At 52.5% G+C, this 26,778-nt stretch overlaps 1 protein-coding gene across 4 annotated transcripts in view; it reads left to right on the top strand.

Moving 5' to 3' along the window:
• Positions 1-26,778, top strand: part of ZFHX3 (zinc finger homeobox 3) — a 269,914-nt gene that overhangs the window by 218,801 nt on the left and 24,335 nt on the right. For all 4 annotated transcript variants that reach the window (XM_058675107.1, XM_058675105.1, XM_058675106.1 and 1 more), the window contains one exon: positions 12,116-12,223. In XM_058675107.1, the coding sequence (XP_058531090.1) occupies positions 12,116-12,223 (108 nt within the window). The remainder of the gene's footprint in view (positions 1-12,115; positions 12,224-26,778) is intronic.

Genomic DNA, 26,778 nt, shown 5'->3' with positions numbered 1-26,778 from the left:
CCGGTGCAGCTGAATGCTGGAGAGCCAGCGCTGAAATTGCAGTCACTTTAGATTATTTGGAGCGAAGAGAGGCAGGGAAAAAAGGGTCTGTTGACTCCAGGAAGCTGAATTCTTCCTCTGTTGAAAAGCTTATTAGTGGAAGGGGAAAAAGCAATTACTTGGCTTTGCTAGTTCTCTGTGGCTGGGATTCGGGGCTGTGACAGCGACCCCGTCAGCGGCCACCAGTGCCTCGGGCTCGGCCTGGATCCTTCCTGGGCACTGCCCCAAGCTGCTTGGGAATGAGCTCGTGGGCCCCTGCCCCTGGGGGAAGGGACAGGGAAGGGAGACGTGGGCAAGTGAGCGTATAAACGCGGGAGGAACTGTGCCTCTTATTGTCACCAAAAGGGACACTTTTATTGGGACCACCGTATGGTCCCCGGACCAGCTAGTTAACACGGACCGGTTTGCCTAGAAACCAGGTCTCTGGACTTTTCAGGGCCTCGTGTTGCCTTTGTTGAGGGGGGCAGTTTCGATTTTGTTTCTGGTGAGCTCATTTTATTACTGTTTTTATTCTTAATGCGCATTTTATCTCCGAATGTGAAGGAAAGCAGCCGCGGAGCAGCGGTGCCCTGACTGCCGGGCTCTCGCATCCCGGCTGTCCTTGGAGGCGCTTCCTGAGGAGCCGGCGCACAGGGACAGGCTTTTCCTTGCTTAGTGGGCTGTGTCACTGTCCCCTGACCATTGCTCCTGCTGTGGCTGCGTCTCTGCTCCTCCTCCTAAGACACCCTCTGTCACTCTGTAAAACCCAGGTGCGGTGGTCGGCCTCCCGCGTCCTTTCAAAGGCACAGCTGGCCAGTGCCCAGGTTTCCGCATGTGGCCAGCGTTTCTCCTTCCTGTATTGGTGGGCTTTTTCTTCATGCCCCTGTGCCTTCCACTCACGAGCCTCGCGGCTCTTTCAAGGATTCCTGAAACACCGAAGGAAATTCCGATTTCGCCACCAGACTAGGTCTGGCTCACTTTATCCTGCCCTATCATCTTTGCTTGAGCCTGTTGACCCCTTGCGTCTCGCCTGGCCGCTGCCTTCATTCCTCAAATGCTTTGTCTCAGAGGCTCGCTTCCCTGTCTTCCTTTCCATTCTCCTGAAACATTTCTTGATCTTTCCAACCTTTCACCAAATTTGTCTTGTCGTTGAGTCCATTCACAGACTAAATCCTTGCAAACAGAAATGGATCTTAATTTGTTCCCCCCTGTCATAATGTAGAATTAATTCCTTGTCGGAAATAATTCTGCTTAAATTTGTTTTTAAGCGTCTCAGTTATTGGTGTCTTTGCCCCCCCCCCCCCCGCCTTCCTCCTCAGCCGCCTTGTCCTTGTTTGGAGGTGTTGCTTGGGCAGCAGGCAGTCCCTTCATTTGCTGTGTTCCTCCCAGGCACTGGCCCCCTCTGCCTGGCTGCTTCCCTTGTTACAAGCCAGGTATGGGCTTGTTTGGGGTCTCCTTTGCTAATTTAGTCTTTTCTCCTAGTCCCCCTAGAAAATGTTGCCAACCAGTGTGAATTGGGGGTGGTGTTTATGCAGTGTAATTGTTTTCTGCAAATCTCTGAATCCTTTCACTGCGGTCAGGCCAGCAGCCCTTGGTCCCTGAGCCGTGGTCTCTACGGGGCCCAGTGGCTCACTTGCTTCTCTCCTCCGTTTTCTGTGTTTGTTGGATTCCCGTGTTGGCACCATGAAGGAATTGTGGGTGTGAGTCTAGAATTCAGATTCCTCTTACTGAATTCTTGGTGTTTGGTGGTCACCGCCGTGTGTGTTTGTGCCACCAACACGTGCAGTGTGCCTCTGGCCGGGGAGTCTTCTGGGTACTGTTGCTCTTCAGGTTCTCCAGCCTAGTGCTAGCTTGACAAAACCTCTCACGGAGGAGAAGCTAAAGTGATGTACGGGGTATTCTAAGACAGCACTGATGGCCCTGGAAGATTGGCTGTAGCTAGACTGACTGTAGACGGGACGAGGGGTGGCACGTTAAAGTGTAGGAAAAGGCTACTTCATCGTGTGAATCCAGATGGTGAAACGGAGAGGGGCTTAGGACTGAACTCCTGCCATCACTTCCCAAAGTTTGTAAAAAGGAGTAGGAAGTAAGAATTTTCTCTGTCTCTGGGCAGAAGGCTCGTGCAGGTCCTGTTTGAAGCGACAAGGATGGAGCCGCTCTGTCGGCTTCCCCTGCCCGTGTGGCTGCAGGAATGCTCAAGAACATAGAGCTGTGCCTTTGTCCCTGGACCTCAGCGGCCCACGGCACTTTCCTTTGCACTTGCCCAGGAGCCGTCTGCTGAAACATGCTGTGCTGACTGCCTGTTTGCTTCAGACTGAAGTGCGTTCAGGGACTTGATGGTTTTGGAGGATGGCCCAGTTTTTGGCTTTCCACGTGGAGATGCAGCCTCAAGTGTCTTGGGCCTGACCATAAATGCTCCTGGAGGAATCGGCCTCCCTCTCGCCCCCGCCCACCCGTGCCAGGCTATGCATGTTGGGCCCCTGAAGATGCCCCAGGATGCCTGGAGCTGAAAGAGCCTGTCAGCCGCTGCCTCTGGGATTTGTGCACGTTTATAGCGTTGTGTTCCTGGATGTGTCATGCTGTGCATTTGCAGGTGACCTCTGTGCATGCTTGGGTCTGACCAAGGGACAGCAGGTGTAGCTGATGTCTTTGTGGGTGCAACACGGCCTGAAGTTGTCTTGATTCCTGTTGCCCAGATATGCAAAGTGTAAGCCTTTGTTTGTGCTTTGTTTTTATGAATCATCTTGTTTTACCAGCTGTGCATGAAAGTGGCTTATGATCATGCAAAACGAAGCTCATTGCAGTCATGCTCTCGCTCTGCCGTCCGCTGGTGGGAGGACTGTGTTACGGCCTGAGCTGCGTGCTGCACGGGGGTAAAGCCATTTTCTGAATAGGTTAAAGACTCTTCAGGCCCCGCCGACTTGGCAAGGAAGGAGGCCAACAAGCGGGGAATTGGAGTCCCTCATTTGTACCACGTGACTCGGACCCCGCCGTCTTGGTTTTCTTTTTCACCATTGTGTGCTGGTTGGCTTCAGGGGTCAGAAGCAAGCATGATTTCTACCTCCTTTTTCCAATTTGTCTTTTTTGGTGCATCTTCACCTTCTGAATTCCACGCTTGCCTGTAGTGTGGTCAGGTGTCTGCCTGGCAGTGGAGTGCCAGCCCCCCGCCTTTCCCTCCCTGGCCTCCGTGGATGGTTTGCGTCCATCACCGCGGATGTTCCCGTTAGGAGAGCCATCCCGCAAGGTTTCACTTACACCCATTAGGTTCTAATCACCATCATTTAATATCGCTTCTGCTACATCCTGTTCATTTCCCAGGCACCTTCATCCGTGCGTAGAGGCCTCAGTTTACTTGCAGGCGCTTCTTGACCTTTTTTCCCATTCATGTATTTTCAGTTAAAGTAACTAATAAAAAATAAATACATGAAAGGTGATTTTTTTTGTTTGTTTTACATTAAGAGAGAGCTCTCTGACAAGCCAAGTCAGTCTCGACCAAGGAGGGGGAGAGAGACCCCAGTCTGCTTTAATGGAAAAGCGCTAAATTTTGTGTTAATTCACTCTGTTTCTATCACTCATCTGTGTTTATCTGTCTTGTCTGCGCCCCTCCCATGGTGCAAGCCTAGCACTGTTTACTTCCAGCTGGCTCTTGCTGAAAGACAGATGCTCATAGAACTGCTCAGGCCGCACACCTGGAATGTTAAAAAGCTTTCAGGCAGATCTGTTCTGTTGAAAAATGTCCTTTTTCTGTACGGGACGGGAACAGGCTGAGGGAACTGGGGCCCCATCAGAGGGTTTCCGCCACCCCCAGTAACAGGTTCCCCCTCCACCCCTGACATCTGGCCATATATTCAGACACTTGAAGCCCATGAGACCCCGTATTCCCCCAGCAAGACCTTTTTCCCTCTCCTTTCTTTCTCCTAACTGGAGCTCTTTGGCCTCTACTCCAAAGTTCCCATTTTTTAAGATCCTGACGTTTACTCCCTTGCCCCTCCCAGTCCTTCCTGGGTGAGTCGTCCTCACACTCTCTGGCCACTTTGCTTTTAACCGGAGGTGTAAGTGGGCTCCCTTCTGGATATCATGCCTCCTCTTTCCAGAATGTTCCAGTTTGGTGTGAGGTTAAACTGTGCAAAGTACTGTTTGAAAGAAAGGAGGAAAGGAGAAAGGAACTTGTCAGAATGCATTTGTTAGATCACGTTTTAAATGAAGTACAATTGAAGGTAGTTTTTGTCCAAAGAAAGGAAAAACCCCTGCAAATTCGCCAAGCTCCCAGCGAGCGCGCCTTCTTTGTCGCGGAGCTGACATTGAAGTGTAATTTTTCATGGTTATTTGGACTGGAAAATGGGGAGGGGGTTGGAGAGATGGGCCTGCGATTATTTCCCATAAATGACAACACAATCACATCACGCTCTGCTACAAACATGCTTGGGGAATTTGCCTTCTCCCCCACCCCCCAACTTTTCGTGTGTGCAGGAGCAGCCCCAACTGCAGCTCTGGAGAGGTTTCGGGGAGCAGCTCCCCACGGGGCCTCCTGCACACCTCGGAGTTCGGGCCACAGCCTTTTGGTTCTCATGCCAGCTCAGGGGTGGGTTTGTGTTTCACCCGTGAGAACTCATACCCTTTGGGGTGTGTGTGTGTGTGTGTGTGTGTGTGTGTGTGTGTGTGTGTGTGTGTGTTTTCTGAGTCTCTCCGTGAATAGCCACCAGGCGAGTCGGTGACATATTTAGCTCCGTTGAGCTTTGTCCCTGCATGTCGCTTTCATCCTTTCTGGATGTCTGCAGGGGGCAGCCCAGGTGCTTTTGCTGAGAGCCCAGATAAATGGAACTTGTGGCAATCCTGGCCCTGGGCGTTTCCTCCCTTTTTCTCCTCTGCTGACCCCCACCCACCCCCTTAATTCCGCTGCGGTTTTGACAGACTGTTCAGGTGACCAAAAGGCCTTGCCTGGAAGAAGAAAAATGGCAGGACCCGGCCGTCACCATACAACGGCAGTGTTTGTCCCTGCACGCCGCGCCATTCTGTGCTGGTCCCACAGGAGGGCCGGCTCGGCAGCGAGGGGAGATTTTCTCTGCAAGGCTTTCGTGGGCCGCGACCGCGTGGACTCCACGGTGCTGAGAGGTGAAGTCCAGCACAAAGGCACCGCGAGGCTCCCCCGCCCCAGCAGGCGCTGCCTCCGAGCCGGCCCTGGCTCTGCCCAACAGGGGCTGGACTTGCACGGGCCGCTGCTCAGGGCCCCAGCCGTCCCATTTTTCTTGCTTCTGTAAACAGTGGCGAGATCTTCAAATATACAAAAGCATAAATGGCCTCTATTCCCCAATTAGTCATTTTTAATAATACCCAGAGTTGCCTTCAGAGTGTTGATCCTTGTAGCTTCATGCCAAAAAGGGAGGTGGGGGGAGGAGAGGCCAGCTTCCTACACCCTGGGTCTTTCCACAGAGTCCGGCAGCCTGCCCTGGCCCTTCCAGCACTGGCCGGAAGTCACAGGTGCTCAGTCCCTGGTGTGTACGTGAAACATTCAACAAGAGGAGCTCCCCCGAAAAGGAGCTTATCCGCGGGGAGGTTCCCTGGGTCTCATCTTCCCCACCTCCGGAGGATCGCAGCTCCGGAATCTGTTGGGAACATGGAGCAATGTTTAGCCTTGAAAAAGCCAGTTCATCTAAACCACTCCACGGTTTGGCCGCTATTTGTTCAACAAGCACCAGGGTGGGAAAACTACCTGTTGGGGCCTGGCTGATGGTCTCCAGGGCTGGGAGAGACCCTTGGCAGGCCTGGCAGAGAGCTGGAGTGCATGATAGTGGGAGAGATGGTGGCCTGGAGGGGTGACGCCTGCCTGCTTTGCCCAGGCTCCGTGTCTGAGACAGCACAGGGCCCCTGGGAAGTGGATTTTAGAGGGGCCCTGGACAAGCTGGAGTGTGGGAGGCCTGTTTGCCCCGCATTGGTGTGGACAACAGCCTCGTGACCCGATTCTTTGGACTCTGATTATGCTCTGGAATTCTGTGCAGTGGAGAAGAAATGGCATCTTGCTCTGTGGAAAGGGGGTACAGATCTCTAGCAGCAAGGCCACTCTGGCCCCTGACTGTCTCCCTGCTCCCCACCCGCTGCTGTCCCTCCCTTGTCCCACTCCCAGTCTGCTCACGTATCCCCTTGGCTTCCTGCCTGGACTGTGATGGTTTTATTCTCAAGGTGTCCCATTCATCCGTGCTGATTGGCACCCGAAGCCCTTACTCTGGAGCCCATGGCCTGCTAAGAAAAAGGTCTTGGGCACTCAAAGTTGATCAAAAGCTTAAAAAAAAAAGAAGAAAATTCAGTGATTATCCCCAGATGACTTGGCAGTCGATGTGTGAACTCCTGTTCCCTGTGTCCGTGGGAGTCTGTGGAGGCCCCTAAGATACGGAGCGTGACTTTGAACAGAACACTTGGCGGTCAGCAAAAGGGAAGAGCATTGTCGGAGCTGAGGTGCTGTCACCCAAAAGCTGACTGCCGCACGTGGTGTCGCACACGGGTTAGGGCTTCCAAAGCACCGCAGTGGGCTGGTGTGCGTGGAAGCGCTGCTTGGCTGCTCATGACCCGCAGGTTCTGGGTGCCACTGTGCAGCTGACATCCAGAGCAGGACACGTGGAGAGGCGCCTGCTAGTCACCGTGTGATGATGCTCCTCCGCTGGGCAGAATGTCGTGGGGGAGGGATGTTCACAGACGCAGTGCCACCTCCTTATCTCTTGCCCCTTGGCTTAGAGCTGGACCTCAGGACTCCAGTTCCTGTGCTGGGAAGAGCAGAGTGCCTGTCCGTCCACAGGACAGGTCGCATCCTGTCCCATGTTGCTGCTGCAGCAGAATCATCATGCACACTGAGCATTCAGAGTCTTGATCCTTGTAGCTTCATGCCAAAAAGGGGGGCAGGGGGGAGGTGCCATGGCCTTGCGTGTCTCCTTGTGTGCGGTGGTCTTACATTTGACCACTGTGTTTGCGATTGAAGCGTGTGTTGTCTCTGGCTGTCTGCAGTTATCTTGTTGATAATAAGATGCTGAGAGGACTGGACACACCTGGCAAGTTCCTGCTCTGGTTTCCAAGCTGCCCCAGCAAAGACCGAGAGAGGCCCATCAGTCTGCTGGAGCCTAGGGCATCTTGGATCAGGCACAGAAGTTCAGGATGCCTGCCCGAGTCCTTCTGGCTGCCCGGCTCAGACACAACAGCAGAGGCCACTCACTTCCTCCACCTTGTCTGCCACTCCTGTTGGCCAGGGTGTGGGGGCCTCTCTGGCCTGCTTCGGTGGTCTTCCCTGGCTTCGTTCATTTGTAAATGGGGAAAGGAAAGCCTTTAGCTCTATCTGGAAAATGAGCACATGGGTTGTTACCAGGATGCTTTTCCCCAAAAAAACAAGAGGTCCTATATACAATTAAAACTTGCTTCTGGTAAACCTCATTCCAGGAAAGATGAGCTTTTAACAAAAGGCTTTTGACAGCTGCAGGCTATTTCATTTTTTTTAATGCCGAATGAAAAATCAATACATTTTTCTGGGTTATACATATTCAGAACAGGCCTGATATTTCCATTATAATGGAAAGTGGGTGTCTCTGCACATCTCGCTTGTCAGAGCTGCGCCACCGCATTTTCCAAGCCACTGCTAAATATTTCAAACCTGATTTGATTGTGGTTCATGACAGCTAATGTTTCTCAGCTCTTGAGCGTGCCGACAGGCAAATGCACTTCTGGTTCGCCCCCATCCTGAAACATTGCTTCTCCCCCCACCCCGAAAAAAAAAAAGGAAAGAATAATTTCATTCTTTGGGGATCACAGATTGGTGTGTTATTGAAGTAACACGATCATGTGAGAGCCCTGGGTACAGACACCCTGATTCTTAGGAGAATTTCCACATTTCTGTCACGTCGAGGCACTATGGGGGCTTTGTCAGGTTTGGGGAAGGTTTGAATTAATCGACATTATCCTGTTAAGAGTCAGGAACAGAGGGACCTGTCTTGATCAGCAGCTGCCTCCCCTTCCCTTGCCTCCTGGAAGTGATTTGTAAAACACCCCCAGCGGACGTACGCCTCGGCCGCCACCATTTGCTGGGGTGGGGGGGCGGGAATGGTACCAGTTTTTAAACTGGAATGTTTTCTTGGGCGGCAGCGTCGGGGACTGTGGGCCGTGGGTTGAATGCTCACTTCATGATGATGCCACCTCTCTTTCTGGCGTCTGCCTGGTGCTGCTGCTTCCGCAAGCCAATTTCCAGGTTGTTCATAAAATGGTCACAAATACGCACCGGCTTGCCAGTTGGCACATGCTGCTGCTCCAGGGGCTGGCTTCCCAGCGCATGGGCGGGGTGGGGGGGCTGCAGGCACCTTCAGGAAGGGGCTGAGTAGAAGGTGTGCATTAAGGCAACGATTTGCATTTGTAGAGAGCACATTGTTGTGGATGGAAGGACGTTTTCTGGGATTGTAGTAGCATCATCTCCCCCTGCCCTTGTGGGATGCACTTAACCTGCTGGGATTCCTGCACCCCAGGCTCAGCCAGAAGTGTGCCTAGCGTGGCCAGGCTGGGTTGGGCCTCATGCTAACGCGAGTGCTGTCTGGGAGATGGTAATGCAGAAACAGGTGGGGCTGAAGGCCTGCTGTCCTTGTTCCCCCTGAAGTGAAGACGCACACAGACTCGGGAGGACCTTGCAGTTCTCAAGCTGTGCTGTGGTCTCCCCATCACGTGGTTGCACATGGGGCAGCGGGGGTGCCCTGGCCCGAGGGCGGCTGTGGTACCGGACTGTCCATGTGGGTCTCTGGGGGACAGAGGCGTCTTCCTTGGGTCTGGGGTTGCGCTGGGCATGCTCCCCCTCTCTGAGAGCCCGGGCGGGGGGGCGGCCACACGCATCATTGGTGAACTCTCGTGTGCTTTGAGGAGAGGAGGGTTGTGATATGTCTGTTTCAGCCTTGAAAACGAGAAGGTGGCTGACTGTGGCATGCCTCGAAGTGAGCAAAGACAGAGTTTTCCAGATAAAAACCAGTCGTCAGTCCATCAAGTCTTGTCCTCTTTCTACCATCTGTCGGTAGCTGATATTAAAGGCAAAAGAAAAAGTAGCTATTGTAATGACCCGAGCCAGTTGCCACTGACTTGGCGGGGGTGGGGAAATGCAAGCCGTGATGTGTGGGAACATGCATGCGTTAGATGCGCATTTCTGGAGGGAACACAGGCAGGAACAGCAGTCCTGGGAGCTGAGGATGCTGACGTGGCTCTGAGGCAGATGCCACCATGCCCCTGGATGCCACGTGTTTCCCACGAGGAAACCAAGGGTTTCCCTGTGGGTGCCCTCGTCCTGGCTCCTGCTGAGGGAGCAGGAGTTATGCTTCTGGGACCAAGAAAACACTCCCCGCTCGCAAGGCATCACGGGCCACAGCCTTCCAGACAAATCCATGGTTTGTATCCCTGTTTTTTCCTTCTTTCTCTACCTTCTTTGGTATTCAGAGCTCACAGCTTTCCGGTTACTGACAGCCTGGGCTTTCATCCATTTTAAAGAGCTATTTTTCCTCTTGCTCTTGATGATGACGGTATAAAGACAGATGGTGTAACTGCTTATGAATGTCCTATTTCTCCAGGACCAGACAGTTCTCTTGAAGACCTGTATTATTTCCACATGCTCAGGTTAGGCAACCCAGACTCGTCTGCCGCCTGCTGCCAGCTGCCCTTCAGAGCCTTGCCTTGCAAAGGGCGACACCTGTAGGTGGCAGGTGGAACTGCGGGCAGGCTCCTGCTCGGAGATGGGACCTTGTTTCCGGCTGCTGGTGGATCGTAGGAGCCGGCTTGTCCTTGGGGTTCATAATCATTTCTTCTTCCTCCACGCAGAGAAGAGCCATTCAGTGAATGAGTCACACATGATAACATTAAGCCCAGGAACTCAAGAAGAAAAGACCTTGATTTGTACATCTTGAAGGGGGAAAAAAAGAGAAGCAAAATAAGCTCCTGAAAAACCCTCCTTCATGTCATGCCTTCATTTTCTGCTCGCAGCAGGCTGGGAAAAGGAGGGACGCAAGGCCGGTGCGGGAGGGCTCTGGGAGTATTCACAGGGCATTGTGAGGTCCCCTTGCTCCTGATCGGGGGCTCCGTCTTCCCAGATACTGGGGCTGTGTCCGCAGACCATGCATCCTTCACCCCCTCCTCTGGGCGGGTGGCAGCACAGGGCAGAGGGCAGGGGAGAGGCACCGGCCCTGGGCTCGGCCACTCCCTCAGAAGCTTTCTTCTCTGGGGGCAGTGCCCTCCATCAGCACCTCAGGGTGTTCTCTGGTTTGTAGGCGTCAGACTGTCTCCATTGCAGGTGATGGGTGTGTGCGCACACGCCTGAGTGTGCCAGGGAAGAGCAGCCTCTTCGGCCTGACCGAATTCGGTTCCTGCATCAGCACCACAGATACTTTGCGTTATTGCATGTCTCGGGACAAATGAGGATATTTTAAGTAGCCTCACTGATTGGAATAGACCCAACTTTGATTGGATTGATTGACTAATGCTGATATCACCAAAGATGACTTTGATGAATGTAGTGTCGAACAGTTTTGTCAAATGCTCAAACATGTGCGTGGAATATCTGCCTGGAGATCATTAACGGGGTCCATATATCATGCTCTGTAACTTGCTTGTTATCACTCAGCTAATTCACATAGGCTTCCTCTACAAATGCTGTGCGCTGCTGGTGCAGGGCTGTGTATCCGACTGCCTCTCAGCGATGACTGATTGGTCACTTTGTGTCAGGTGGGAGGCTTGCTGTGGACTTCACTGGGCAGTTAGGCTAAAAGGAGACGTAGGGATTGCATGTGGAGTCCTTGTTTGGAGGGGACATTAAGTGGTCCCAATTTCATCTGAGCTTCTGGTGCCTGTCCCATTTGTTGGGGTGTTGGAGAAATCCCTAACCCCCAGGACCTTCCTCCTGAGCTCATGATCAACAGATACTCTTCCCTCAGTTGTTTCAGAAATCCTCCGAGCTCTGCTGACGTCTCCCTGTGCTTTCTAGCCCTGTGGGGTGAGAATCCGATCGAGGCTGCTGGGGGCTCAGAGCTTGGCGCCTGTGGGAACCCTGTCGGGGGGGTTGGGGTTGCATGCCCTCAGGCAGGGCTGAGGTCCCTGCTGCCCCGGCCCCTGGGGCTGCCCTGGTGTGCTGCTGGCCGAGGCTGGGCAATGTGGGTGTGCTTGCCAGTCTCCCAGTAATCCCATTGGTTATGAAAATGGTTTTCGCCTTGGCTTGTCTGCTCTCTTCATTTATTCTTCCCATTTTTACTGAATGCAAGTTTGATAACGATCTGAAGAAGCCAGACAGCTGGACAGCTTCCTTTCCCTTCCCTCAGCCTCTGGTGTGCCTCAGCCCCGTCTCCTCCACCAGGACAGGCGGCTGTGTGCCTCATAACCAGCCCTGTGTTGGAAATGTCCGTTCCACTGCCTTCATGGCATCACGGGGGCCTGAGCTGAGTTCATTTTCAACAGTGAATGAAGAGTGAAGGAGGACCGGAGTGACTTCAGAGGAAATGCGTGGCTGTGACGGACTTTTAGCTCTGTCTCTCCTATCTCATTTCTCATCTCTGACATGCCTGTGAGATAGCACTTGGTTTGAAGACCTCTTGTGTGCGTCGATGAACTCCTAGCAGTGGCAGGCTGTACCTCGCAGGTCACGCATACCTGCAAAAGGCTTAGGCACATGTGTAGTTCCTGTGGGTCAGGTGAGGCTGTCCGTGGTTGGTTCTGGTCTGCGCTGCAGTTTCTGCCAGGTGGGAAGGAAGGCAAGTGGCTGTGTTGTTGCGTCCTCTAAAGGACCTCCCTGCTGCTCCTTCAGGGATTCGCATGGAGTTCTGGTCCCTTGCACCCACAGGGCCCATTTTCCTATTAGAAAGGCTCAAGTGAGTTGTTCCAGAATCCATCGGGAAATGCCTTGAGACCACACGTCCGGAGTGAGCCACGAGCTCACACCAGCTGCTTCCTGCAGCCCTGCTCTCGGCTGGTGAAACAGGCTGGTGGGGCTCCCGACGAGACAGGAAGGCAAAGGCCTCGGCCACTGTTTTGTAGTCCTTTGGAATACAGGCCACGAGTTCTTTGTCTTCTTGTTTCATTTCTTGACATTTCTGTTGTTCTTCTGTTTCAGAAGAAGCCATTGAAGATGTTGAAGGGCCCAGTGAGACACCTGCCGACCCAGAGGAGCTTGCTAAAGACCAGGAGAGCGGAGGCGAGAAAGACCAGAGCAAGTGGACAGGTAATGCATGTGGCTGCCTGGGCCACCTGCCGTATCCCTTCCCGCTGCAGCTGGCTGGCAGGTGGGAGCAGGTCCATGCCTGACTGTCCTGGCACGACTCTGTGGGCTCTGGCAAGAGGCCGGAGGATTCAGCTTTGTTCTGCGGGGTCACCCTGGTTCTCCTTTCTCAAAATCTGTTTAGGAATGAAGGTTTTCATGGGCCCTGAAGTCAACTTGTTTGCTGAGTGCTCGGGAGGCAGGTTCTGTGCCTCAGGCCTGCTGGCTCTGGGCGTCGGTCCTCCTGTGTCATAGACCCGGGTGGCTCACCTGCCTGCCTCTGCGGGTGCGTGGTTAGGGTCACCCCTGATTGCCAGCCTCGGGATTCTCTGAGGGAGCCGGCAGTGGAGGGGGGACCTGCTCCTGCATCTGGCCAGGCCCTGCCTGCTCTGCACATCCTGCCCCTCTCCCAGGGCAGGCAGCCACACACTGCAGTGCCCCCAAAGGGCAGGCAGGCAGTGCAGCCAGGCCGGGAGACGGCTTCCCCAAAGTGGAAGAAATTGAAGAAGCCAAGACAGGAAGTGCTATTTCTGGAAAAGCTGCTGTTGAGAGAAGGGGAAGAGCTATTTCTCATGATAGCATTTCCGTACGGAGGGAAGAGCTGAGGCTCAGAAAAGAAGCGCAGATTTTTTTTTTTTTTTACTGAGGAGGGGAAAAGTGGTGTCTGAGACAACCAGCTCATCAGCCGCCATCAGCCTCCCAGAAGCCGGCAAGCACCCTGCTAAGTGGAAGGGCTAGGGCAGGCCTTCGGCAACCCGAGGCTTGCGGCTGATATTAATATTATAACACTTGGGTTCTTTTTCCCCTTTTGAGAAAATATTTACCTTTCTGGAGCCCATACTGGTTGGGCCTCTGTTACTTTTCCAGGCATGACTGTTCTTAAATCATGTTCAGTGTTGGCCTTCGCTATTTAAACAAGATACAGAGTCTTGGAGGCAGGCCAGAGGAAAGCAGTGGAAATGACTGAAGGCGGAGACACGCTGCCTCGGAAGAGGCTGCCGAAATGGGGGCCCTTCGGCCTGGAAAGCAGAACCATGAGAGGCAGCATAGCAGCTCCACGTCCCCAGAGGGACCTGGTGGCTAGGTGCCGTGGCCTGCTCATGTCTGTCGGGAGGTGTGACGGTGCCTCCCGGTGGCCACGGTGAGGGACGGATGCGCCACACACATCTCACCATCCATGCTGTCCACTGCCCGGCTTCCAGTAGGAGTCTCTGGTGTCCAGCGGTGGGAAGGCCCAGACTGCCTGGCAGGATTTGCAGGGAAGCTTCGGAGAGCACAGGGTCCTCACCTGCGTGACTGTATCAGAACCAAGTACCCAGTGTTCATGGTGGCACTCGGGGGCGAGCTGGGCAGAAGGCTCAGGTGGTAGGCCAGCTGCCCAGTAGAGGCGGGCACCCTCGGGAGACGGGCCTCTCTGCCAGGCCACGTGCTCCGTCACACCTCGGCACTCAGTTTCTGATTCTGGCTCCACTCACTTGACCCTTTGAGCCTCTGTGCCCTGCCGTGAGACGGGGCTTAACACGAGCCCTCCTTGCACATGACTGTGCCTGCCATTTGGTAAAGCTCGATAGGACTCTCTGTGAAGGTGGAGTGCAGTAGGCTGAGGACCAGCAATCGCAGCTGCCCGTTGGACCCTCTGGTAGGTCATGAGGCTGTCCCTGGCCGCCTGTGGCTCGCATGGGTTTGGAGAAGCACGGGGCAGGGGTGCTCAAGGCCTCAGCGAGCCTGTGCAAATGGACTCAGTGCCAGTCTTGCCTGTATTCTGTGTGCCAGGCAGTAATGAGTAGCCGCTGCAGGCAAAGCGCCTGCTGTGTGTGCCGCCCTGGGCCGGGCACCCTGTGGGGCTTCCCCTGACCCTGTGAGCAGCCAGAGGCAGGCTTTGCTGAGGGCCGATTGAGTCAGGTCTGACTCTGTGCCAGAGGGAGTGAGTCTTGCTGGTGCCCGTGGGTGTGCTGGCCGCCAGGTGACTGCTAGAAGGCATCAGATGCACCCAATGGAGTGAGTGTCCCCAGGAGGCCTGGCTCCCGCACCCTCCCGCACACATTCAGCCAGCCAGTGGGCCTGCCCGCTCTCCACCTCCAGAAGAGAGGAGAGGGACGGAGAGTGGGGGGCTTAAGGCAGGGCTGCACCCACCAGGCTGTAGTCAAGGACAAGAGCAGGCTCTTTCTCTACTCCTGCGGACGGTGCTTTTCTTGCCCCGTGTGTGTGTGTGTGTGTGTGTGAGTGTGTGTGATGACGGACTGTTACACTCCCCGGGCCAGTCGGATCTCGGAATCGATACAGGTGCCAGCAGATTCTTCTGAGCTTTCCTTTGGATTCTTAGTATTTTGCAAAAATAAGCTGTGAGTCTTCATTCTGCTCCCTAAATTGAGCTGTTCCTATCTGATTAAATGTGACGGGGAGTGCTTCCTCCTGGTAGATAAATAAATAGTGATTTCACAATTTGTTCTGTTGATTAGCGGCTGTTCATGATGCAGATTAGCAATATTTCAAATGGGCCGGCATAATTGGCATCATCTCAGCTATTGATTATGTAGTTTGGGGGCTTCTGCAGGAATGGCTGATCTTTACTAAACTTTTTTTTTAGTTATTTGCCTTCCCAGTGGACTGAAAGTCCCACTGTCCTTTTTGGGCATTCCTCTTGAGGAGTCTTTCATTTAGACATGAAGTCTTTCCCCTTGAGCATCAGCGAGATGGAGCGTTCCAAAGCAGCAGGGTGCGTGCTGTGATGGCGCCTGTGCAGCTCCAGTGACACCCCGAGCCTTGTCTCCTGGGAGTCTGACGCTCCGCTGCGGACACAGGGATGCCCAGTCTCGGAACCCTGTTCCCGAGAGTCAGTGCCATCCAGTGGCACTTCCTGTGCCCACAGCCATGTCACACACCTGCTGGTGCTGTATGGTATAGGAGCCACTAGGCACGTAAGGCTCATGAGCATTTACAGTGGAGCTGGTACAACCACCGAGGAGCCAGATTTTAAATTGTATTGAATTAAAATGAATATAAATGTAAATAGCCGCATGTGCAGCTGGGGATATTCAAGAGGGAAGGGAACAGCCCTGAAAGGAAAGTGTGCTAACTTCACAGTTAACCCTGTGCTCGCCCCCAGGCCCGACAGGTGCCGCGCCCCGCAGCCCTGGGTCAGCCAGGTGAGCCGGGGCTGCTCATGCCAAGGACAGTGGCTGATTGCTCTGCTTCTTGGAACGGCCATCATTGTCTGTGTGCAGGTCGTGACTGGTTTGGCAGACAGAAAGCACACAGCGTTAGGTGCCTGACTTAATCTGACCCTCGTGCACATTCTGGGAGCCAGGGGCCATAAATAACCACCCTGCCACCCCCACACACTGTTTTACACATAAAGCAGCTGAGCACTGAGGACCAACGTGGCCGGAGGTAGACAGGTTCAGGTGCGCATTCGGCCTTGCCACTTATTGTAACCCAGGGCAGAGCACTGATCCCTCAGCCCACGAACTTCTCCTTCCTAATCATTGGGTCTGCTTTTTGTCCCTGGTCCAAGTGTGAGGAGTAACACTCTGCTGGTTGTACAGTGGTAACAGTGGTGCGGCCGGCACCTGACTTGTCAGCATGGATGTGCCTGACAATGAACCGATATTGGATGCAGTCTGGAAACAGATTGGATTTGGAGTCAGAAGGCCCTCCTGGTGGTGGTAAATGGCCTTGGTTGAAAGACTGGGCCTTGTATGTCCAAATCCCTCAACCATGTAGTATGGGTAGGTGATCCCTTGATCCCTTCGGTTCTATGGTGGCATGTGTGCCAGCCCTTGGTACAGAGGGACCCATCCAGGCCAGGTGCACAGGAAGTACTCTATGGGTCACGGGGAGGGGGAGGCAGGTTCCTGGAGGCAGGGTCTCTCCCCTCCATGCAGCCATCCCCACCACCTAGCTCTGTGGGTTTTTTTCCTTTCAAAGCGGGTAGATGACCACCTGTTTTCTCCAGCCGACTCTGAACATGTGTGTTCCATGAGGAGCTCTAGTGTCAGCAACTGAACGATGATTAACGCAGCGATTATCCAATCAATCATTAATTGCTATAAATTAAGTGATATACAATTAGTGTGATGCTTCATCACCAGTGATTGCTGCTGGTGCAGGGTGTTGGACTCTTGGCGAAGCATCATAGCAAGAGGACCGTGGCATCATGGTGCGCACGTGGCCTTCTGTCCCAGAGCCCCAGGCTGGGCCTGTTTCTGGCAGTTTCTGAGAGAAGATGGGCAGCGGCTATTGCTGCATTGCAGAAAAAGAGACAGGTACAACTCGACTTAAAATCACATCATGCCAGTGCTTCCAAAATCCCTGATGTTCCTGTTTTTATTTGTGTTAAAAAGAAGAATCATTAGACTCAGCAGAAATGTAGTGGTTTTGTTTTGTCCAGAGGAAGGACTGAAGGTGTAATTGACTTTATTATTATTTTTTAAATCCTTGACGATCCCCTGGCATGGAACAGTTACTGCACTGGGGCATCCTGGTCCGAAGCTGTTCAAGGTGTAGCTGTGGGCTGGCGAGGCCCCGGTAACTGCCAGAGACAAGTGTGTTCACAGAGCCTGGGGGTGGCGGGCTCGATTTCAGTCGGAGGCGACACGGTTAACGCAAATGTGTGGTGGCCGGCTCTCGCTGCGTATGAGTAATTCCTGCAGACTCGCTGCCTTTCTAATTACCAAGGTTGAAAAAACAAAGGTGAGGCACATCCTGGTGGAAGTCCACAACCAGCTGCTGTTTACAGCTTGTATAAACAGAGATGCCACCGGATGGGGAACTTCGTGCCTGAGACGTACTGGGTGACAGAATGGGAAGGGGCTCAGACAGATCCCACTGCCGCTCCTTTGCTGTGTCTGTCTTAATGGGGTCCATAAAAACAAAGGGATGTGCTGACGAGGCGCCATGGGGCAGGAACAGTGTTGGGCTGGTGGGCGTCTGCAGCTCTGGTCAGGGCCTGGTGTTCCCACGGAGCTGCTCCTGTGTGGCCCTTGGTCTCTGGACCCCAGTTTGCACATCTGTGAAATGGCACGTGGGATTATACGTGCTCTCGCAGCTCCGAGGGACCCTAATTTGAGAGAGACAGTCATAGACTGGAACAGATCCTGGAGAAGACCACTTGGATTGTTGGTCCAAGTCAGGTTGCTGGTAACTTGAGGGGTTTCCTCGGGGCCTAGTTAGTGTGGGGTCGCTCGGGAGTCTGGAGAGAGTGCTCCTCCAGGTTTCTCTGGGAAGGCCAGGGTACCCAGCCCATGCTCCTTGGAGGGTTGTCACACTGTCACATGCCCTTAGCTGGCTCCTTCCTGAGACTGTTGGCACAGCCAGGGGCGTGAGGACATCTGTGGCGGAGTCTCTGGATGCCAGTGTGGGAGCCAGTGACAGGCTGCCCATATCCCAGCCCTGCTGGCTGCAAACCAGGCCTTCTGCCCACACCCCAGCCCCACGGGAATCCCTGTGGCCAAGCTCCGTGTGCTCCGGGAGCCCGGCTTGCGTGGCCCCTCTGGGGTTCACATCCCTGCTCGTGGACACAGGCTGGTTCTGTGTCTCTGCACTCAAGTGGGAGTTGTGCGTCTGTCAGCTTTTCCAGACTTGCCTGCTCCCCACCCCATCTCCCGCCCTCTGTTCCAGACCACTTTCCATTTAACTTGGCTGCTTCAAGCCAGTGCAGGCAGAATTCTGTCTCACAATTGAAAACAAACCATGAACTATTTTTATGTTGGGAAGCAAAAATAGATAATAGGGTGTGGTGTGTATCTGGGCTTGCCTGGATTCTGGTACTTCAGAGATCCTGGCTTAGAGGAAGTGTACTTTGAGTCGCACAGGAGGTAGGAAGCGCAGGAGTTGAGCAAAGTGTTATTTGTGCCAATACCTCGAGTGCATGCAGTAAAGTAAGGAACTCATTTTTATTTATTATTTTAGGATGTGTTTATTTGAAAGGCAGAGGTAAGAGCTTATGCAGCCAACTCTTCCATCCACTGGTACACTCCTCAGATGGCTGCAATGGCCAGGGTGGGGCCGTTGAAACTGGAAGCCAGGGGCTTCACCCAGTTCTCCCACGTGGGGGCAGGGACCTGAGAACGTGGCCATCTCCCCATCCTTTCCCAGGCTCATGAGCAGGGAGCTGGCTCAGCAGTGGGGCACTGGGACTTGAACCAGTGCCCATGTGGGATGTGGTGTCACAGGTTGAAACTTAACCTGCTCTGCCGCAGCACCGGCTTCAGAGCCTACTTTCTAGACGTGTCATATATGCTGTATTTATGCTCCTGGAATAATGCTACAGTGTAATGAGAAAACATCAGCGAGGAGCAGATAAAGTACAGGGACTAAGTAAACTAAGCAGCAAATACATCATTCATGATTCTACCTTATGGATTTGCATATTATTCTTAGAAAGTGACTACATTAAATCTTTGCAGCTTTGTTCCGGTTTTAGCTTTTGTGCTGATGGGGAGAATCATGATTTACAAACAAAATAAAATAAAATACCGTGGTGCCCTTCTCGTGGGCAGATGGCCAAGCGCAGCTACATGTTGAGAAGTTACTGTCACCGGGCAGGGAGTGCGGGGTGGAGGGAAGAGCGGCAGTGGCATCGCTACCTTTGGGCTCCCGGCGTCGCTGTGGTGGGGCTCAGGGAGTCTGGCCCAATTAATGTTGCTCCAGTGGGGTTGGAATGAGCTTCTGTTAATTCACTTTGGCCTGGTCCCAGAACGGCTCACGATTTTGATCAGTATTTCTCACCCCTGGACTTTTTCCTCTTGTTTCCTTCTTTCTTGTGGCTACCACAGGCCTGGCATGAAGCTGTGTGTGGCATCTGTCCACACAGAGGTGCTGGGCTGGCAGTGGGAGGCAAACAGGCAAGAGGCAGGTCCCTTCTGCCCGGGCCTCAGCCCAGCCCTGGGGCAGGCCAGTGTGTGGGGGTTATTCTGTAGAGTCACAGCATTGTTGATCTGCATGAGGTGGTCCCTGTGTTTTCATTGGTGGTTCTCTTGCAAACCTGACACAGTGGGTAGGAGCAAGGTGTTTGGAAACTGAAGTGGAGGGAGGGTGGCCTTGGGAGCTCAAGTTGGTGCAGTCAAGCAGTCGCACACATGCTGGCAAGGAGTCATTGTGGCAGTTGGGTGCTTAGCACTCCTTGCTCCCTGGAGAGGCAGAGCAAGCAGCAGCAGCAGCAGCAGCCACCGGTCAGCCGGGGCTGCCCATGTCCCCTCCGAGCTTCTGGAGCTTGCCATGTCGGCTGCCCGCTGAGAAAGCAGGGCCTTGCCAGCGCAGTGCCTGAACGCCCTCTGCCCGCCCCAGAGTAGCAGCTTCTGCACACAGGGACTGGTGTGGAGTTGTGCAGCCTTGTAGGGAGCCTGACAGGTGCCTCCTCTGTCCGTGGCGTGCACACAGCCCACAGGGACGCATCCTCTTCCCACAGACATCCTTCAGGACATGTTGACAGGGCCAACTGCCATTATTAGTTGCACACGGAGGTTGTCCCTTCTGAACTTCTGCCGTGGAAAGTGTGTGTGTGTGTGTGTTCGTGTTCTAGAGGAAAGCAGGTTCCCTAAGGGACGACAGCATTGAATCCTTCCCCTGGGGCCTGAGGGCCGCTGGAGCTGAGCTCCAAGACCAGGCCTGGTCTAGATCTGAGGGTTCAGATGAGAGCATCATGTCCTGTGAACCGCTGGAAAGGAGACTGGCAGCTCTACCTGGCCAGGCTTCCCTGGCCCACTTACTCGGTTTCAGAGTGACCTCAGTGCTGTGTAGCTGCTGCCAAGTACAGGAAGCTGCAGCTCTCGCAGTGGCTCTCCCAATGTGGCTGCTGAACCTTGAGTGCGACCTGAAACGAACTGGGACTGCTCTGGCAAACAGAAGCTCTGCAGGTGTGGCTGGCCAGCCTGGTTTTAATGAGCCCTCCAGGGGCCTGTGACCCACGCTGGAGTTTGAGAACAGCAAGGCTGTGATGTCAGCGACAAGCATGAGGTATGGGGACTCCTTCTTCTGGGCTGCCAAGCCCTGATCCCCTGCTGAGTGAGGCACAGAACTTGCCTGGAAGAGCAGACAGGCCCTGGCCTGCAGCACATGTACTCGTGGACAGAAGGCTGCTGGTGGGAGAGAGATGGCCAGAGGCAGGGACGCAGAGAAGAATGGCCTAAGGTGTGACCACGTGGGTGACCATCAGGGCCCTCTGGGTACTGTTGTTGCAACTTTCTAGACAGCACTTCTGTTCAGAAAGGAGAGAAGCTCTTAACTTCTCAGGCCCCCCTGAAGGCTGCCTGCTGCCTGCGGGGTGTCCATGCCCATGCCCCCTGCTTCTCCATGGAGCAGCAGTAAGTGCCTGCTTGGAGGCAGAATGAGACCACATGCATGTTTGAAGACCAAGTTGGCAGCAGAGCTGACTCTTTAGAGGAACTGCCGTTCTCTGCATTAGGAGAGGAAGAGGAGGTGGACGGATTGTGGCCACTTCATAGTGCCCCAGCCCCACAGGGTGTGTGAGGGAGACAGCCCGGCCTGACCTCTAGGGAAGGAGCTGCGCGAAATGCGATGCTGGGTCCACTGTGAGGGACACTGAGGTCACGGAGTCCAAGAGCACGGATTGCCTGTGGAAGCGCCACCTTTCTCTTATTCCAGGGGTCTGTGTCCATAAGATGCTGAGGGAGAAGGGCCGTGTGCGGGAAGGGCCCCTGGCTCCTTCACTGAATTACAGTGATTACAGTCGAGGGGCCATTCTGCGGAGGTATCTGCAGGATGTGTGCTGGGGGAGTTTCCCCAGTCAGACACTGAGGGTAGAGTTGTGTGAAATTGTCCTGCCCCTTAGTCAATGAAGACAGATAAAAGATTGCTGTAAATTCCTGGGGCAGGTGGCAAACTGGTTTACCGAATGCAAGGCGATGAGAACCTCTGGCTTACGGAAAGTAACATGAATTAATAATCATTTAATTGGCTGCTCCATTATGTTGCTGGTTTGGGAGATGGAAGTTTAGATGGAGGGGCTGAGAGTGATACTTTAGCTAAGAGTCTGATGGCTGAGAAGGGGGTGGGGCAGTGACTGCTTTTGGATCAGATGTCTGGCAGCATCCCAGGTCCTTGACAGGCTCACCTTGGCACCCAGAAAAGGAATGGAGTTGAGCACTGTGGTAAACTTCACTTTGTGCACCAACAGTCAAGTCCTGTGCCTGGTGGGTGGCACTGCCCAGGAGCTGCCCACAGGGTGTCTCCACTGGTGTAGCGGGTGACGAGGTGAATTTTGTTCAGGAGATACAGAAACTCATTCTACTAATCCTGTGAGTTTTATTGAGGGCAAGTGGATGTCTTGGCTGATGATTAGAGGAGCCTGAAAACCAGGTAAAACTCCACTGTTTGCTCAGTTTCTAATTTTTCTGTATGTTTTCATGAGACAGCAACTCTGTGCCTTCCCTGGCTTCAGAGTTGCACCTCTGTGCCACTGGGTAGGAAATGGGGTATGTGTCAGCATTAAACCCGATGAACTGCAAGTGCGACCCTTGCATGGCTTCCATGAGTCAGACGTGAGGTTTGTTGGTGAAGACCCGGTTGGGTGTGGATGTGTAGGAGGGCTTCAGCGAGCTCCAGAGGCTCGAGAGTGTTGGGTCGCCACTGATGGGTCTCCCCGTGAGGGCACGCTTACCTTATCTTGAAACTGCTTCCCACATGAAGCACTTTCTAATTAACTTTCAGAAGGTGAAATGCTTCCCAAAGACATGAGTTAAAGCCGAAGGGCATGTGGAAGTGGATGTCTCGATGCACGCATGATTTTCCCCCTAAGGATGCCGTGCCTCACGGTCATGTTTCCCCTTTAGCCTGGAAAGTGGGAGACCCCCGTCCACCCCTGCCAGTGGCAGTGGCCAACCTGTCGCACTTAAGGGGAAGTGGGGCTCTCAGCCCAGGAAAACAACTCTCCTGTCTGTCCCTCAGCAGCAGGCTGGCCAGGGCAGCCATGACTCCTGGTAGGTGGAGCAGGCACTTTTTCACTCCATGGGAAGTTTGCATTGAAAGGAATCCATGGCTCCTGTGTGAGAGTCAAAGCTAGCTTTCCGCTGCCAAGATGCTCTGTTTTCCTCGCTCTGCGGAGCACGTCATCCGAGGCACTTCATGCACACTTGGAGAATGTGCCACGTTCAGATCCCTTTCGAGATGCTCGGAGCCCAGTGTGTTGGTTGTGGAAAATTCATTGAGGTTTAACAAATATTTTCATAAAGCTGCCAAAATAAGAAAAATTGCTTTTACCAATAAAGTAAAAAATAGTATCTAATATATTTTTTTTTGCAGTCTGGTTTTAAATACCAGTCTGTCATGGACAGTTGAATTTAAATGCAAAATTATTTCATTATGTATCAACAGCAGTACAGTAGCACAGCAAACTTCTATCAAATAAATGTGATAGTCACTTCAAAGATTGATTGACTGGAAGGAGAGAGGGAAAGAGAAAGAGGTATCTTCGCTCAGCTGCTCCAGGCCTCAACTGCCAGCAACAGACAGAGCTGGGCTAGATCAAGGCCGGAGCCCAGAACTCGGGCGTTATCTGTTTCCTTCCCAGGTGCATTGGCAGGAGGTTAGAGTCAAGGTGGAGTGCCTGAAATTCAAACTGATACTGTAATACGGGATTCTGGCAGCCCAGCCAGCAACTCATTAACCCACCGTGCCACAACACCTACCCGCTGATCTTTTACTCAAGTATCTTGTTTTTCCATAGCTAGAACATGGTATCATTCACATTTTGTCTTTCTCTTCTGATTTACATTCTTAATGATTTTTCCCTATTGTTTCATAGCTGTCATTTGAATGTCTTCTAATACTCTATAAAATGGCCATACCTTTATTTACATTATGCACCACTGTTAGGAAATCTGCATTGTCTCCCTATTAATTTTTGTTATTATTACAAATGGTATTACAGACCATAACCTTCAAGCAGATTTTTTAAAAAATATTTTAGCTTATGTAAGAGAGAAACAGAGCAAGCAAGGGCCAGGACTGGAGCTGGAAAGTGGGAATGCATTCTGGATCTCCTGTGTTGGTGGCAGAAGCCCAATTCCTTGAGCCGTCATCACTGCCTTCTTAAGGTCTACGCCAGCAGAAAACTCGAGTGAGGAGCTGCAGTGTGGAACTGAACCCGTGCGATGCAGGCCTCTCTGGTGCTTGGCCAAACGCCCGGCTCGAGGCGTTTGCGTTTTGTTTTCAGCACACACGAGTTCCCAGGCACTGCTGTTCAAACTGTGTCTTCTATTTCTGTTTCACTGATGTGGCATCATAGCAGGCTTAGAATGACCAATAATTGATTTTTTTAAAAAAGTGTTTTTCTATATTGTGACATCTCTGCTAAAATTTACGTTAAAGTTTAGAAGCGTCTTCAAAGCTGAAGACCACAGTACATTCTCTGTTGGTATTCATTTAACTCATGTATACTGTATATGCTAGTGACAGAACCAAACTAAAAATGCATGTTGGGACTCCGGCTTTTTGAAGTTGCTCAGAGAGAAGCACTGGGAGAAAACTTTGTTTGCTGGTGGCCCCATATCACACTCTCTTCTAGCAAGTGGACTCTTAGCCTGTGTACAGAGTCTGCGTGAAGACTTGGGGACCGTGTCTTGGTAGGAGTTGCTGTTTTAATGATTAAGGTCAACTTCCAGAGTATCTTGGGCTAGCCTCCACAGGCTGAGTCCTGGGGGCCTCCCCCACACCTGCCAGGGAAGCACAGTAAGCTGGTAACTGGGTGTTGATGGACTTTTTAAAGAATGACCTGGCTACTGAGCTGTGTGTGGCCAGTGTCCACTTGTAGGCAGGTTGAGGATCTGATGAAGATTTTTCAGGCTACAAGGGAGATGAACCCCAAAGTATGCCCCAGAGGGTGTGCTATTTCATGTTCTAGCAAGCATATTGTGTCACGGGGCAAAAAGCGGAGTGACAGCTGATTCTATTTTTTAAAACACTTCATAATGGTTCTTTCCCTCAAGCTTACAAAGAAGCTTTAGAATCCCAGAGCAGATTGTTTGAAGGAAAAAAAAAAAAGTGAAGTAAATTTTCCTTTCCCTTGCAAGGGGAAGAATAGTGGCTTCTGAGACCAGAATGTTCACCTCTGCGACCTCGCCACCACTCAGCGTGCGTTCCCTCAGTGCTCAAGGGAGGGTGGGCTGCTTTGGTCCTGTGAGGAGACTCGTGCGCGCGCTGAGGCACTGTGCTTGCTTTAGGGCACCCGGGGAGTGTGATGAGTTGGGTGGTGTCGTGCACAGGGCACACTCATTCACGCTGCTGAGCAGCCACACAAATGACTGACTCCACAGTGGGAATGGCGGGCAGACTGAGACCGTCACCAGCCAGCATCATGGTCTCGTGAAAGGAGGCGCTGGTTTAGGGCAGTGGCTAAGAGGGGGTGAGTGCAGGCATGCAATGTGTTTCTTGGTTTTTCTTTCTGCTGGAAGGGGAGGAGATGTCAATTCTGTCTTAACTGTCAGCCCCAAGCCTAACCCAAAATGCCTCTGGTAGGGTGTGGAAGGCAGGCAAAGGGAAGACCGAGGCTGTGACAGTCAACAATGCAAAGTCTCACTGGACAGTTCCACCCCCGTCGCTTTTAGACTGCGTTTGGCGATTGTTATGTAGACAGAAACCATTAAGTGAAAATGAAAATGCTGGAAACCCAGACGCTTCTGGGGGAGACAGACCCTGAAGGACTCTCGCGATGGCAGCGTTCAAGAAGCGGCTCGGCACGCCACAGGGTCTACAGCCTAGCATGCAAGGTTCTGGAGGGCCAGGTCTGTGGGAGGCCAGGAGCTGGGAAGTGGGCCATGGGGGAACTGGTTTAGAATGTTGCAGCACCTAGTTAATCAGCAGCCAGTCCATCACATTAAATATCCAGCCGTCATGTATTACCTTTCAAGTGAAAATGAATAACTCCCATTAAGAGCAAAATGGGGTTGAAGTCGATTCGAGACAGATGAAAGTACTGTTATGAATGTGTGTGTTGGGAAAGGTGGGGGTGGCAAGAGCTGCATCTAATATGCTTGTCCTTGTACTTTTTAAATAATAGATGTCTTACAAACTTATGGTAGACCAGGTTACTGAGATACTGAGGTCAAAGGTTGCAAGATGTGCATTCTGGGAAGAGCAGCAACTTCCTGGAATATTTCCTGCATTTGGCAATTTTTTTTCAAAAATTTTTTGTGGTCCTAGGATTTTAATGAATAAAATTGATTTTCTAAAATTGTTCATTAGGACAGATGATTGGTATAGTGATTCAGACAGACATATGTGCACCTTATTGTGGGGCCTGGGTTCGGTTCAGATCCTGCCTCTGCTTTTGAGCCAGCTTCCTGTTAAGGCATACGCTGGGCGACAGCAGGTGGGGAGGGAAGGATGTGCATCCCTGACCACGGAGGAGAGCTGGGTACAGTCCCAGGCTTCCAGTTGTGGGCTGGCTCACCCCTAGCTGGCGTAGGAATTTGGAGAGTGAACCAGTGAATGGAAGGTATTTCTCTTTCTAATTAAACATCTTAAAAAGTAATTAAAATACAGATAATGGTGATATCTTGGTGTCCATGTTGAAATAAATTTCAGTGCTGAGCATGAAGATGGTAAGACAGCGATTTTAGCAGGAAGTAAAAATGAAGTTTCATAAAACAGACTTCAATGCTGTTATTTTTTTATGACAATGGGCATGTATCTTTTTCACTATTATTTCTTTTTGAAGATTTATTTATTTGGAAGGCAGGGTGATACACACACAGGGAGATCTTGCATCTACTGGTTTATTGCCCAAATGACCAAAAGAGCAGAAACAGGTCAGAGCCTGGAGCTAGGGACTCGGGTGCCACACCCGAGCGCAGTAGCAGGGGGCTGGGCGGGAAATGGAGCCGCTTAGATTGGAACCAACAGGCAAGTATAGAATGCTGGTGTCCTTAGCAGCGCCTACATGTGCCATACCAGGGAAACTGGGTGTGTTCCCTTCTCATTTTGGAGGTTTTAAAATTTTTTACTGCTTTCCACAAAATTCTGAACAATGGAATAGTATAAACAAATGAAAAGCGCCAACCCGCGGGCACTGACCAGGTTTTGGGGCCACCAGTTGCAGCCACATTGGAATTGGTGTTCGCCCTGGAGGACCCCATTTGTCCCTGTGGCGGTCTTAGCCAGCTGATGGCTCAGCAGACCGCCGGGTCCTCCGCACACCTCCCGGGCTCCTTGCGCCGTGCCTGCTGGGGCCTGAAGTGTGTTTCTCAGTGGGGTCAGCCAGGAGGATGCGACTGCTTTCTGCATGTTGACAGGCAGCCAGCATGTGAGCCTTCCTTAGACCACACTGGGCAGCTGGCCTGTGCAGAGCTTCTCAGAGGCGACATAAATGAGGGTGGAAGTGCCCAGGCGGTGAGATCTTGCAAGTGCAGTGCGGTGGGCTTTGCGTTGCTTTGCTAGCTTCTCCCGCAAGCCAGCAGACTGTGTCTGCAGTGGGGAAGGTTAGAACAGAAAAAAATCAGAGTAATTCAATCTCAGGCCCTTTTATTCTGTTTCGTTACCTTCTTATTATTTGGCTGTCAAAC

Source organism: Ochotona princeps, chromosome 16 (genome assembly GCF_030435755.1).
Source record: "Ochotona princeps isolate mOchPri1 chromosome 16, mOchPri1.hap1, whole genome shotgun sequence".
NCBI classification, from domain to species: domain Eukaryota; kingdom Metazoa; phylum Chordata; class Mammalia; order Lagomorpha; family Ochotonidae; genus Ochotona; species Ochotona princeps.
Note: the sequence above shows the minus strand (reverse complement) of the source record. Positions and strands in the feature narration are given on the sequence as shown.